The following is a 12483-nucleotide window of genomic DNA, read 5'->3' as shown; positions in this document are numbered from 1 at the left end:
ACTTTAAGAAGGAAGGATTTGAGAAAAGCAATTATGATCACACCTTGTTCCTGAAGAAAAATGGAGATAAATTGTTGCTGGTAAGTCTTTATGTAGATGACTTGATTTACACAGGAGATGATGAGCATATGTGCACAAATTTTAAGTCGTCCATGCAGAAGGAGTTTGAGATGACAGACTTGGGAAAAATGAAGTTTTTCCTTGGAGTTGAAGTCTATCAAAACAAGGAAGGAATTCATCTATGCCAAAAAAAGTATGCTAAGGAAGTCTTGGAAAGGTTTAATATGTGGGACTGCAATGTTGTAAAGAATCCAATAGTTCCTAGCACTGTCTTGTCAAAGTTAGGCAGCAAAAATGTTGATGTAACACCGTATAAACAGCTGATAGGTTGCCTAATGTACCTAACGGTAACTCGTCCTGATTTAATGTTTGTGGTATGTTTGATTTCTCGTTATATGGCTGATCCTAAAAAAGAACATATGATGATTGCTAAGAGGGTACTAAGATATCTTTAGATTTCGGAGTCTACTACAAAAGGAGCACAGATACAAATCTGCTAGGATACACAGACAGCCACTATATAGGAGATGAGAATGACAGAAATCTACTAGGATACACAGACAGCGACTATGCGCGAGATGTAGATGATAGAAAAAGCACTTCATGCTATGTTTTTCTTCTAAGTGGAGCAGCAATATGTTGGAGTTCAAGGAAGCAAGGAATTGTCACTCTATCATCCACAGAAGCTGAATATGTGGCTGCCACTGCATGTGCATGTCATAGAGTTTGGCTTAGAGGAATTCTGCAGGAGCTAGGCGTCAAAAACTGTGAGTGCGTCAATATCATGTGTGATAATAGTTCAGCCATTAAGTTGTCAAAGAATCCAGTTATGCATCGAAGAACAAAACACATTGATGTTAGATATCATTACTTGCGCAATCTGTCAACTGAAGGAGCTGTGAGGTTGAGTTTTGTTAGAACTAAAGATCAAGTGGCAGACATAATGACTAAACCAATTAAGTTGGACCAATTTGTGCAACTCAGAAGTTGGCTTGGCGTTCGACGACTTGAAGAAGTAAACTGATGCATTTTCAGTTTACGGGGAGAAATTTGTTGGAATTATTGACTTGGTCGTTATTGATTTGGTCTACAACGTAATAACTGAATAATAGGCAGGAATTGTTGCTTAACCTGTCAAGTAAGCTAGTTTGTAGGAGTTGATCAGTTCAATTCTGTTTTGATTTGTTTTCCCTTGTATTTCGATTTTTCTGTTTTGTAAGGCTTTATAAAAGCCACAGCTATCTTTGCATTTTTCAACTAACAAGAAGTATCAGTTTCCTTTATTACATCAGAGAACTTGCACACCCCATGGGAGGAAAAAGAAGAGAAACTGCTGGAGAACCTAACAGTAATGCCATCAAATTTACACCAACGTCTATGTATGCACTCTTTTGTCTGTGGAATACAATATTGGCGGGAGCAGATTTCTTAGTAGAAGCAAAGTGGCAATTGCAAATCACTTGGGATAATTAGCAGATTCTGGCAGATTGCTTGACATAATTGACAGATGCCGTCAAATTCCTTGGCATAATTAGCAGATGCAGAATCAATAGATTTAATAGGTTCTTCCTAATTTTAAGAGATTTGAATATGTAATTACGTATCCTCTACTTGATTCTAAACTAAGACCATAATGCAATCTTTTACACACACACACACACACACACACACAACAACAACAACAACAACAACGTGTAACAATGCATGAAAGATTGACATTTTACATGGTATCAGAGCATGTTAGCATCCACCTATCTTTTCTCGTATTTGCTTAAATAGATTTTTTTTTGTCAAAAGAAATGGAAACCTCAGTTGTTCCTTCTAAGTCAACCCAATATAAATCTTGGTTTTTGAATGATCAAATGGGTCAATCATAGCTGCTTAATATCATGAAACCATATATTGCAGAAATCTTCGGTTGCTCAGAATCTATTGCAGAGATCTATGAGAGGCAGTAAAGGAGATTTATGGGAATTGAAACAATGTTGCACATGTGTTTCAGTTGAAGAAAGATATTTCATTACAACAAGAAGGTAAATCTTTTATTCAATATCTTGGAAGCAAGAAAAGCTTGTGGAATGAGCTAGCAATTTACAGACCTCACACTACTGATCTTACAACATTATTGAAACGAGTTGAAAAAGACAAGATTTTCCAACTTTTGGCCAATCTATCTCCTGACTATGAAGATCTCTGAAGTCATATACTTATGAATCCAGAACTTCCATATTTTGCAAATGTGTATGCAACCATTTAATGAGAGGAAACCAGAAGAAGGGTTATGAATGTAAACACTAAAAAAAGAAGTGATTTTATATTTAATCAATTCAATATTTAAAATAATTCAAATTAAAATTCAAACTCTATTAAGTTTTGAATGAGTGAATTATAGAATTAATTTATAAGATCGAGACTAAATTTAATATGGGAATATTTAAGTCGTGTGAAGATTATTAAGTTTCTCGAGGAGTGTGTGCATGAATCTTGCTATCCAAATTGGGAGTTATTATATGCAATCAATTTTCAAAGGGTTAGATTAAATTAATGAGTTTATTTTTCCTCCTATTTTGTGTGTTTATAAGTTAGGAAAGTTTTATTTTTTAGTTTTGTTGTTTTCTTGAAAATTTTAAATATACTTTAAGTAAATTCACGTCTTATTCTTTATTATTGCCATGCAATAAATTTTTACAATCATTTCATAAAAGCAACTGTTATAAACATCTTAAAAAATAATAATATATATAATTATAAAATGAATCTTTTAAAAATATTATCCTACAAACAAAATAGCAACTTCAAAGAGATAGCAAAATACAATGTTTAAGTACTAAAATTAATACTGAATCCTAATAATAGTAGTGTTTGAAAGCACAGTAATGGTTTTTTTAAGGATTTTTTGTTTAAAAATATATTAAAATAATATTTATTTTTTAATTTTTAAAAATTATTTTTGATATCAATATATAAAAACAATTTTAAAATATAAAAATTTTAATTTAAAAAAATAAGATTTTTGTGAAATGCCGTTAGGGGTTGGGCCGCGTCCCAAATGGCGCCTTCTTCCCGCCAAAATGTTGGCATACATTAACAGGCTCGAGGCTCCGTCCAAGAGCCCAATGAACCAAGCATCCAGGCCCATATATAAGATAACAGGCCCTATTTATACGCCTTCGCCATCATCCTGAAGCCAGATTCCCGGAAACACTCCTTTTTCTGATAAAAATCGCCATTAAAATTAATCGATTATTTTTTTTCTAATTCACACGAAAACCATGACCGTAGAAACTCTGCCATATCAAAACCACGTAGTCTCCAATGGAGATCTAGCCTCAACTAACCCTAACTCTACAAAGAAATCCAAAGAGAGCGAACGCCGTCGTCGCAGACGCAAGCAGAAGAAGAACAAGTCTCAGGCACCCGACGCTTCAGCCGCCGCCGCAGACGGAGACGACAGCGACGCCGCCAATGGTGATGGTGGCGATGCAAAGGAGAACGCCGATCCTCAACAGGTTCGTAGTTTAGTTCTAGGGTTTTCTTGTGGTGGTAATGCTATTGTCACTATCTATTTGTTTGAATCATTGAAGAATTTGAGGTAGTGTAGTTGATTTTGTGGTGTGAGTTGGTTATTATTGTTGTATGAATTTTCCGAATTAAGGTTTTATACTCCATTCTAGAAATGAGACGTTAGGGTTTTGCTTTTGGTAGTTTAGGTGATTTGAAGCTAGGGTTTTATATTCTATTTAGTCGATGTTGGCATGATTTCCCGCTAATGCTGCTCTCTTTGATTAGCTTTTTTGAGAATGGGGAAAAATTACTTGTAATTATTGGGAATTTATGGTACTGATTGTGGTGGTTTGGGTAAATAAAATCAAGAATAAAAATTTGAAAATGATTTTGATGTTATCTTAAAAACAGTAAATGCTGATTTAAGCAAATGGGAGAAAACTTGGAGTTTATGACTGTCCCCGTTTCATTCTTTTCTGTAGCCTGTTGTCCTTAGAAATGTAATCAAGTTGCCACTCTGAGTTTCGCTTCACTGTTTGTTTGGCAGTTCTTTGTATAATTAGACAGAGTTTTTATGAATCAATGCCATCGTTGCTATTGCTTGGTTAATTTGGAGCACAGGTTAATTTGAAATTGTAGTAAAACCGTGTGTTTATATGTTGATCTCACTGTAAAAATGCAAGTTCTAATGTGTAGATTTTAACTTAGCAACTTCTTATTTGGTCCAAACTTGTAGGTTATGGAGCAAGTTGTAATTGAGTATGTCCCTGAAAAGGCAGAGTTAGAAGATGGCATGGATGAGTTCAGGAATGTTTTTGAGAAGTTCAATTTCCTTCAAAGTGCTGGTTCTGAGGTAAAAGGATTGGTTTTTCTTTTCTATCCCTTTCTCTTTTGACAATTTATGCATTACCATTTCATGATTTTTCTCCTTACAAGAACGGTTATCTGAATCCTATGTTCTCTTAATTCAAATAGGAGAATGATAAAAAGGATGAATCAATCCAAAATGCAGATGCCAAGAAGAAAACCGACTCAGATTCAGATTCAGAAGAAGAAGAAGATAATGAACAAAAGGAGAAAGGCGTGTCAAACAAGAAGAAAAAGGTTTGCTTTTATAGCGATGCAGTATTATTGTTGCTGGCTTTTTTGCATTAATAGAATGAATAGTGGCTGTCCCATTACTGAATGGTGGTTTTTTTCCAGCTTCAACGGCGGATGAAAATTGCTGATTTGAAACAGATATGCTCCAGACCTGATGTTGTTGAGGTGCTATTGCTTTTTTAACGTTTCAGTGGTTTATTATTTTTCCGTTTTGTGTTTGGTTATTACATAATGTATACTTTCATTAGTTTTTGGTTATTCACCAAATTATTCACTTTTCAGGTATGGGATGCAACTTCTGCAGATCCGAAGCTTTTAGTGTTTTTGAAGTCGTACAGAAATACTGTTCCTGTTCCTAGACACTGGTGCCAGAAAAGGAAGTTTCTGCAGGTTAGTAATTCTTGTAAAAGGAGCTCAATGGATCAGAATATGCATGATAAATGGGAATGGTATACCATGAGAGGTTTAGGGATGGGGTGAGGAAAGATAACGCTCGATGAGGTTTCTCTTATATGTATACATGTGGTTCTTGCAGGGGAGCGGCTGTGACAATCATGGAGCCCTGACTTGTATGTGTTTGGCAAACAGGACCTTTAAGTGATTTCTCTTTTAATATATATTATAGTGCGACTTGAGACATAGATACTATATGAACTGTAATTTCTTGCAAGACCATGCAGCAGGAGGTTCCTGCTGGCCATGGTATGTCAAGAGTCTCAGTATGATCTAGCTCTTATGAAATATCTCAAATTCAGCAAACCTTCAAACCTTGGACTTAAAAATTTAACCTCTGTTTAAATTCTTATTAACAACTGGTTGCTCCTCTAGGTCATCTGAGACTCTTTAACACGTTATAACCAAATGGAATGCTCCTGCTGCCTGATCTGCAAGTTAATATGTTTCTTTGTACATTACATGTGTCAGGGAATTTTATTTTTCTAGTAAGATTTTGACTTATATTTGTAAGCTACAGAATGGGGATATTTTTTTCTTGCTATTGAGGTGCTAATTAATCTTTTTTGAATTTTCAGATGCCTTTCCATTGTGCTTAATGCTGGGGCTAGATTTGTATAACTTTATTTATTTATTCAATTTATTTTTTAGCATGAAATAACCTGAACTGGATGTCAATTTATTCTGATAGCACTTATTTTTGCAAAGTTGGCATCTCATCAGGGTTTTGATTGGTTTTGCAGGGTAAGCGTGGTATTGAAAAGCAACCTTTTCAACTTCCTGATTTTATTGCTGCAACAGGAATTGAGAAAATTAGACAGGTAACTTCATTGCTATGACGTGTTCACTATTATAATTATGCATTTATGTTTCACATGCTCATATTTTTCATGATGAAGAATGTATCATTGCTGCGGGCTTTTTTGAACTTGTACATATTTTAATTGTCTGAAAAGAATCCTTTCATCAGATCTCTGATGACTTCTTAACAGTAGTTCTTGCATGATACCATGCTGGTGCTCTGATGCTACGAGTTATTCACATGTTCATGCTTGTCATGATGAGAATAACCATTGCTGCTCACTTTTCTGTTCATATACAGTCTCTTGTCATCAGAAAAAAAAATCTTTCTTTGGCTTTTTGATCACTTAATGCTTGCTCAAGTGATCCAGTTTTTCCATAATACCACAACAGTTTTTGATCTTTTCTTGCACTCAGTGTAACAATTAAAAACATTTTCAGCAAATCAATGGGATTTCCCACCCTCTCTTTACTTTATTGTACTTGAGACCATTGGAGATTAAAAAAGAAAATTTAATTTTTCTCAACTAATATATCATTATTCGAATTGTTAAATGGCATGATAATGCCAGCCATGGGAACTGTTGATTTGGTCTTGATATCAATACTGCCTTTGAGATATTTCATATAGAATACATGATAATATGATGACTTTCCAAATTAACTATCACTATTGGTTAATAGCTTGATATTCATGTGAAAATTAAATTTTGGAATTTCATTATTGCTGAGGGAATCTATTGAATAGATCATCTCTGAATAATATTGCCATTGAATTGTAAATTTTTGTATATTTTATTTACTTGTGGATTTTAAGAATCCTAGTTTCTTGTGGAGTCATCCCTTGTGGATTTCAAGGGTTTAGCCCACTGGATTCTAGGGGTTTTGAATCCCTCTTCTCATTCTACAGCAATTGTTATTCACCTTCACTTGTGCAGGCTTACATTGAAAAGGAAGACGGTAAGAAGTTAAAACAAAAGCAACGTGAGCGGATGCAGCCAAAGATGGGGAAAATGGATATTGACTATCAGGTTCATTGCATTTATACATTTGCTTTCATTTTAGGACCTTGAGATGTTTCTCTGCCAATTTTTGCTTTTCTGTTTACATTTTGGTTTTTGTTTGTTAGGTTCTCCATGATGCTTTTTTCAAGTATCAAACAAAGCCAAAGCTGACCATGCATGGTGACTTATATCATGAAGGAAAAGAGTTTGAGGTATTTTTTTATACTATGCTTCTTCTATGCGTGCATGTTTCTCTTTCATGTTAAAAAATTAGATGACTATGTTTATTATTGTTTTGTTGATATCAGTGACTTTGTTTATTTTTATACTACAGTAAGAGAATCTTCTACTTGAAGTAAGATGAAGGAGATATTTTGAAGCTCATTAACCAGTTTCTGTAGATATTTGTGCAGTATGAAAGTCGAGTATAGGGCATATGAAGTTGGCTCTTGAAAAACCTTGTGCATAAACTATAAAATTTGATTGTTTCGCGAGGCAGATTTGATCTTCCATACTTTGGACAAAATTAAACCTCATGGTTTTGATGCATTACTTATGGTTGTTTATCTTAAAAGCAAAAAATGAGATGACATGATAAATTTCTTCATTTTACGGGCTTAAGCTTGCTACAAAATAATGAACATGTTGAGGGCGTTTATGTAATATATTTCATTTGTGATTTAATTTTTCCTCTGATGTGCAGGTAAAGCTTAGGGAGATGAAGCCAGGCAGTCTTTCACAAGAACTTAAAGAAGCTCTTGGTATGCCGGAGGGTGCACCTCCTCCCTGGCTTATTAATATGCAGGTCAGATTGACTATAACTTCCTGTACTTGATGTTGAAGTTCACTGCTTGTCTGTAGTGGTGCTCATTTCACTTTTTACCTGTATTTCTAATGTTTATATTGACTGATTTGCCTCTTCTAGAGATATGGCCCTCCTCCATCATATCCGCATCTAAAAATTCCTGGACTTAATGCTCCTATTCCTCCTGGAGCTAGCTTTGGATATCATGCTGGTGGCTGGGGCAAGCCTCCTGTTGATGAAGTAAGCTGTTTTTCTTGTTCCAACACATTTACATGATTCATATTATGTCCCTATTTGTCCACCCAAAATTATTTCAATGCATTTCTTATTTACTTCCATCAATTGTGAACAGTACGGGCGCCCTTTATATGGAGATGTTTTTGGGGTTCAGATACAAGAACAGCCCAACTATGAGGTACTTTCCCTAATTAGTTTCTCCTTTGTAATTTGGAATCATCATTCATTTCTGATTGTATAACTTGGTACTAGTTCTAATATCTGTTGGATCCCAATGCAGGAGGAGCCAGTTGATAAGTCCAAGCATTGGGGTGATTTGGAGGAAGAAGAAGAGGAGGAGGAGGAGGAGGAGGAGGAGGAAGAGGAGGAGGAACAGCTTGATGAAGAGGAGTTGGAGGATGGTGTTCAATCTGTTGATAGCCTTTCAAGGTATTGGGTTGAAATCCTCACTTTTTGATGTTTACTAGTGCGTGCACCTTGCAATTATGTTTATTGTTTGTTAATCGAGGTCATTGTGTGCTTAAGCATCATGCTGCCAGCTGTTCCTTCTATGCGTGCAATTGTGTAGTTAATCACGATTCGATGATTGTGTGCTATTGCAATCATATGGCTGGCCATTTCATTACTTTTAAGCACACTGTTTTGCCAATGTCTATCTAGTATTACTTTTTCTTTTTTCTCATCATGTTGAAGGTACATGATTTTATTCAGTGAATTGAATTGGTTTTCCTTGTGCAGCACACCAACTGGAGTTGAGACTCCTGATGTTATTGACCTTCGTAAGCAGCAGAGAAAGGAACCTGAGAGGCCTCTTTATCAAGTGAGTTTCACTATTCAAAATTGTGTTAGTTTCATGCATGTTTATACTTAACTATACTTTTAGCATTTTGATGAGAAAGCTAGTTCTGATGTATGTTTTTTGTCTTTGCCTATCTTAAAGGTTCTTGAAGAAAAACAAGAGAGAATTGCTGCAGGGACTCTACTTGGAACAACACACACGTATGCAATATAACTAAACCACCTTCTTTATATATATATATATATATATATATATATATATATATATATATATATATATATGTGTGTGTGTGTGTGTGGTCGTCTTCTTGTTTAATATTGTTCTCATTCTTCAACTTGATTTTGCTTGCAGATATGTGGTTAACACTGGCTCCCAGGACAAGACAGCAGCCAAAAGGGTAAGTAATACACCGGGGATTGTGTTACGTTTTCTATTTGAAGGGAGTTAAATGTAGTAACAAATGTTCAAATAAAAGAACCAGCCTTCGCAGTTTCTGTTCTGATTATGCATATTTTTGGCACAAAAGTAAGCGTAACATGTGTCAATCTTTTGCAGGTTGATCTGCTCAGAGGTCAGAAAACAGATAGAGTTGATGTTACTCTACTACCTGAAGAATTGGAAGTTATGGATAATGTCTTGCCTTCGAAGTAAGTGGAACTCTTGTAAATGTTTGTCGTCAAATCATGAATGTTATGTAAGATTGGTTTCTAACTTTGGTGCATTTGACAGATATGAGGAAGCAAGAGAGGAGGAGAAGCTACGTAGTCAGCGAGAGGATTTCAGTGACATGGTTGCAGAGGTTTGCCATTTACTTGTTTATCAAATTAATGATATGATCTTTGTTTTTCAGATAAAACTAGTTAATGATTTAATTGGAGTGGCTGGCTAGACCTCTCATTCCAGATATGCCTAAAACTTGAGAGGTGGCCTTGATCGCCATTAATAATTTACGGTATTGAGATCTTTACTGTTTTTAATCTTTTTGCAGAATGAGAAGAAGAGGAAGCGTAAGATGCAGGAAAAGGATGGGAAATCGAAGAAAAAGGATTTCAAATTCTAAGGTGGTTATGCTTATTAGGCTATTTATTAGAAATGGAGATCAACAGTCTTGAGGGAATTAATTATAAGCATATTCTGGTTAATTCTGCACTTGCATGAGATGATTTCATGAATTCTCAGCATTGTTGTATGGGTTTTGATATAATATGAAGAGCCACCAGCAATGCCCACTTGTTTTACCATGCAATCAATCTCAACCTATGCTCTTGATTTCTCTGATTACCACTTGGAGTTATGGTTAAAATATCAGTACGTGAGAACCTCTCTAAATAGACAAGTAGAAAATTATCCACGGAATCCTTAAAAGAAGGGGATGGCAATGGAAGCTAGCTAGCTTCCAAGAGGCTAAAACCAGGAGAAACGGATGGAGCTATGTTTTGATTGGTGAAAGGATTCCTTGATAACAACCTTTATTGTGTAAAAAAAATCAACTCCCGGTCTCATTCAGTATCTTCTAGTGTGGCTCTCTACCTCTACTGTCAAAATATGAATAGAACTAGCAAGCTTACGTAAGCTTGCTTGTATGAGAGTATTTATCCCTTCCAGATTATTTAAATAGGAACGAAAAAAGAGGAGTGTTAGAATTCGATTTCCGCTACTCGGCATAAAGAGAAAATGGTACAGAGAGGACCACAACCCAACCTGTTTTTGAACAGTAAGCATCTTGACTACTTAGAACTTGTAAATTTCAATTTAACCAAAGTCTTTGTTTTGTTTAGATTAAATCATATATAAGTTTTTAAAATATTATAGGGATGGTAGTTAAAGAAGTGGTAAATATAAGGGTCCTTGTAATTAAATAAAAAATACTTTTTATAATAAAATGAAATACATAAATTTATTATAATTGAATTCAAATCATAAATTTATTTTCATATATATAATTTAGTTTAAAACAGGCACTCTCATAATCCTCCATGATAGCTCGTAGCATTAAAGCTACTTCCCTGTTAAGCAACGAGAGAACAGTATGAACTATCAACTCGCTAATCATGCGATTGTAAAAATAATAATAAATCATGGAACTCAAATGCCTTTTTTATCTAAAAATAAAAAATTAATTAATTTTAAATAAAAAAATCAAAATTTTATAAACCGCTATATGGGGCCAAATAGTCGTACAAATAGTGCACTTCACAAATGGATTCCACACACAACTTTATATATATATATATATATATATATATTAACAGAAGAAGTGTTAATCAATACCATTTCATCCCAAAAGGAAATCCACGAAGATGTGCATGTCTTGGTTTCTGTATCGGCCACCACCACTTGACTTGGGAGCCAATCAATCCCATGTAACAAAAGAAGATTAAAAAAAAAAAAAAAAGGTGGGGAAGAAAATGAAATGTCATAAAATCCATGATTCAAACAAAGACGAAGGTACAAATAACAGTAAAACAATGATCCTACACACGGCCTTGTGGCTAGGCCTCATATTTGACACTTCACACAGCAAAAAAAAAAAAACACCACACAGCAGCCCATGAAAGCGACCCTCCTCCTTTGGCACTAAGTTTTCTCAGTGAACAAAGAATCTAATACTTGGCACTTGTACCTGTTGGTGACACCAAAATCTAAGCTTTCAGCTAGACGTCCATGCAGCATGACTACTCACCGCACTTTAATCATATTCCTTGCTTCTTCCAGTCCCTTGCCTCCCTCCCCAGACTGACCCACCACCATCACCTCCTCCACAGCAATTCGCAGCCGCATTTGGAAGGGTATGAGTGGATAATAATAATAATTTCATGAACAGATTCTGTGTGTCTGGCTATGTAGAGGACGAGACGGTCCTCCTGTGCTCACCACTAAAAATGGTCATTTTGTGCATAATCTGTGCGGTGCCCTTGATTTGAAGCATCATTCTTGACAAGCTTGATGGACTTGGGCTGTCATCTCTTACATTTTCGTCAACTTAATCAGATTCATTGATGATGAGTCTGAATGTTCCAAATGCTGCAGTGAATATTCCTTCGATTTAAGTTTTCGAGGCAAACTTCTGGACATGACATGATATTATATGATATGATATTCACACGCGTAGAGAAAGAAATTAAGTAACGGTTTGCTGCGTCTTAAAAAAGTGTTTTTTAAAAAAATTATATATATTTTTTTAATTTTAAATTAATATTTTTTAATAATTTTACATTATTTTGATAATAATGTGTTTATCAAAAATAATTTTTTTAAAATAAAAAAATATTATTTTAATATATTTCTAAATAAAAATACTTTGAAAAATAACTATTATGATACTCTCAAACACCCCGTAAAAAATCATTATCATCACCTAATTATGAAAGAATCATTTCAATCAATTATTAGATAAAATTTTAAAAAAAAATTATATTATTTTCTAACATATTTACTTAAATAAAATCTCAAATAAAATTTAATATTGTAAAAAAAAAACTATTTTAATCTAAACATTTATAGCTTGTTTGATTTTGCATTATAAAAGCAATTTTGATAAAACAAAAATAAATTTATTTGTTTGAGAATAATTTTTTTTATATATTTTCATATAGTTTTGATGTGAAAAATAAAATAAAAAAAATATTATTTCAATATATTTTTAAATAAAAAATACTTAAAAAACAATCAATAATCCAATACCAAACAAATGCTTAATTCAAAGAATCTTTTTTATG

At 34.2% G+C, this 12483-nt stretch overlaps 1 protein-coding gene across 1 annotated transcript; it reads left to right on the top strand.

The window, feature by feature from the left end:
- Positions 1-3246: 3246 nt before the first annotated feature.
- LOC7485563 (uncharacterized) lies at positions 3247-10005 on the top strand. Its single transcript, XM_002316594.4, has 18 exons — positions 3247-3569; positions 4301-4417; positions 4540-4668; positions 4768-4830; positions 4948-5055; positions 5862-5939; positions 6858-6950; positions 7049-7135; positions 7627-7728; positions 7849-7968; positions 8081-8143; positions 8246-8394; positions 8704-8785; positions 8906-8964; positions 9116-9161; positions 9320-9411; positions 9494-9563; positions 9753-10005. Exons 1-18 carry the CDS (start codon positions 3333-3335, stop codon positions 9822-9824), a joined length of 1767 nt encoding a protein of 588 aa, XP_002316630.2. The 5' UTR covers positions 3247-3332; the 3' UTR covers positions 9825-10005.
- The last annotated feature ends 2478 nt before the right edge of the window (positions 10006-12483 follow it).

Source organism: Populus trichocarpa, chromosome 11 (genome assembly GCF_000002775.5).
Source record: "Populus trichocarpa isolate Nisqually-1 chromosome 11, P.trichocarpa_v4.1, whole genome shotgun sequence".
Classification (NCBI taxonomy): Eukaryota; Viridiplantae; Streptophyta; class Magnoliopsida; order Malpighiales; family Salicaceae; genus Populus; species Populus trichocarpa.
Note: the sequence above shows the minus strand (reverse complement) of the source record. Positions and strands in the feature narration are given on the sequence as shown.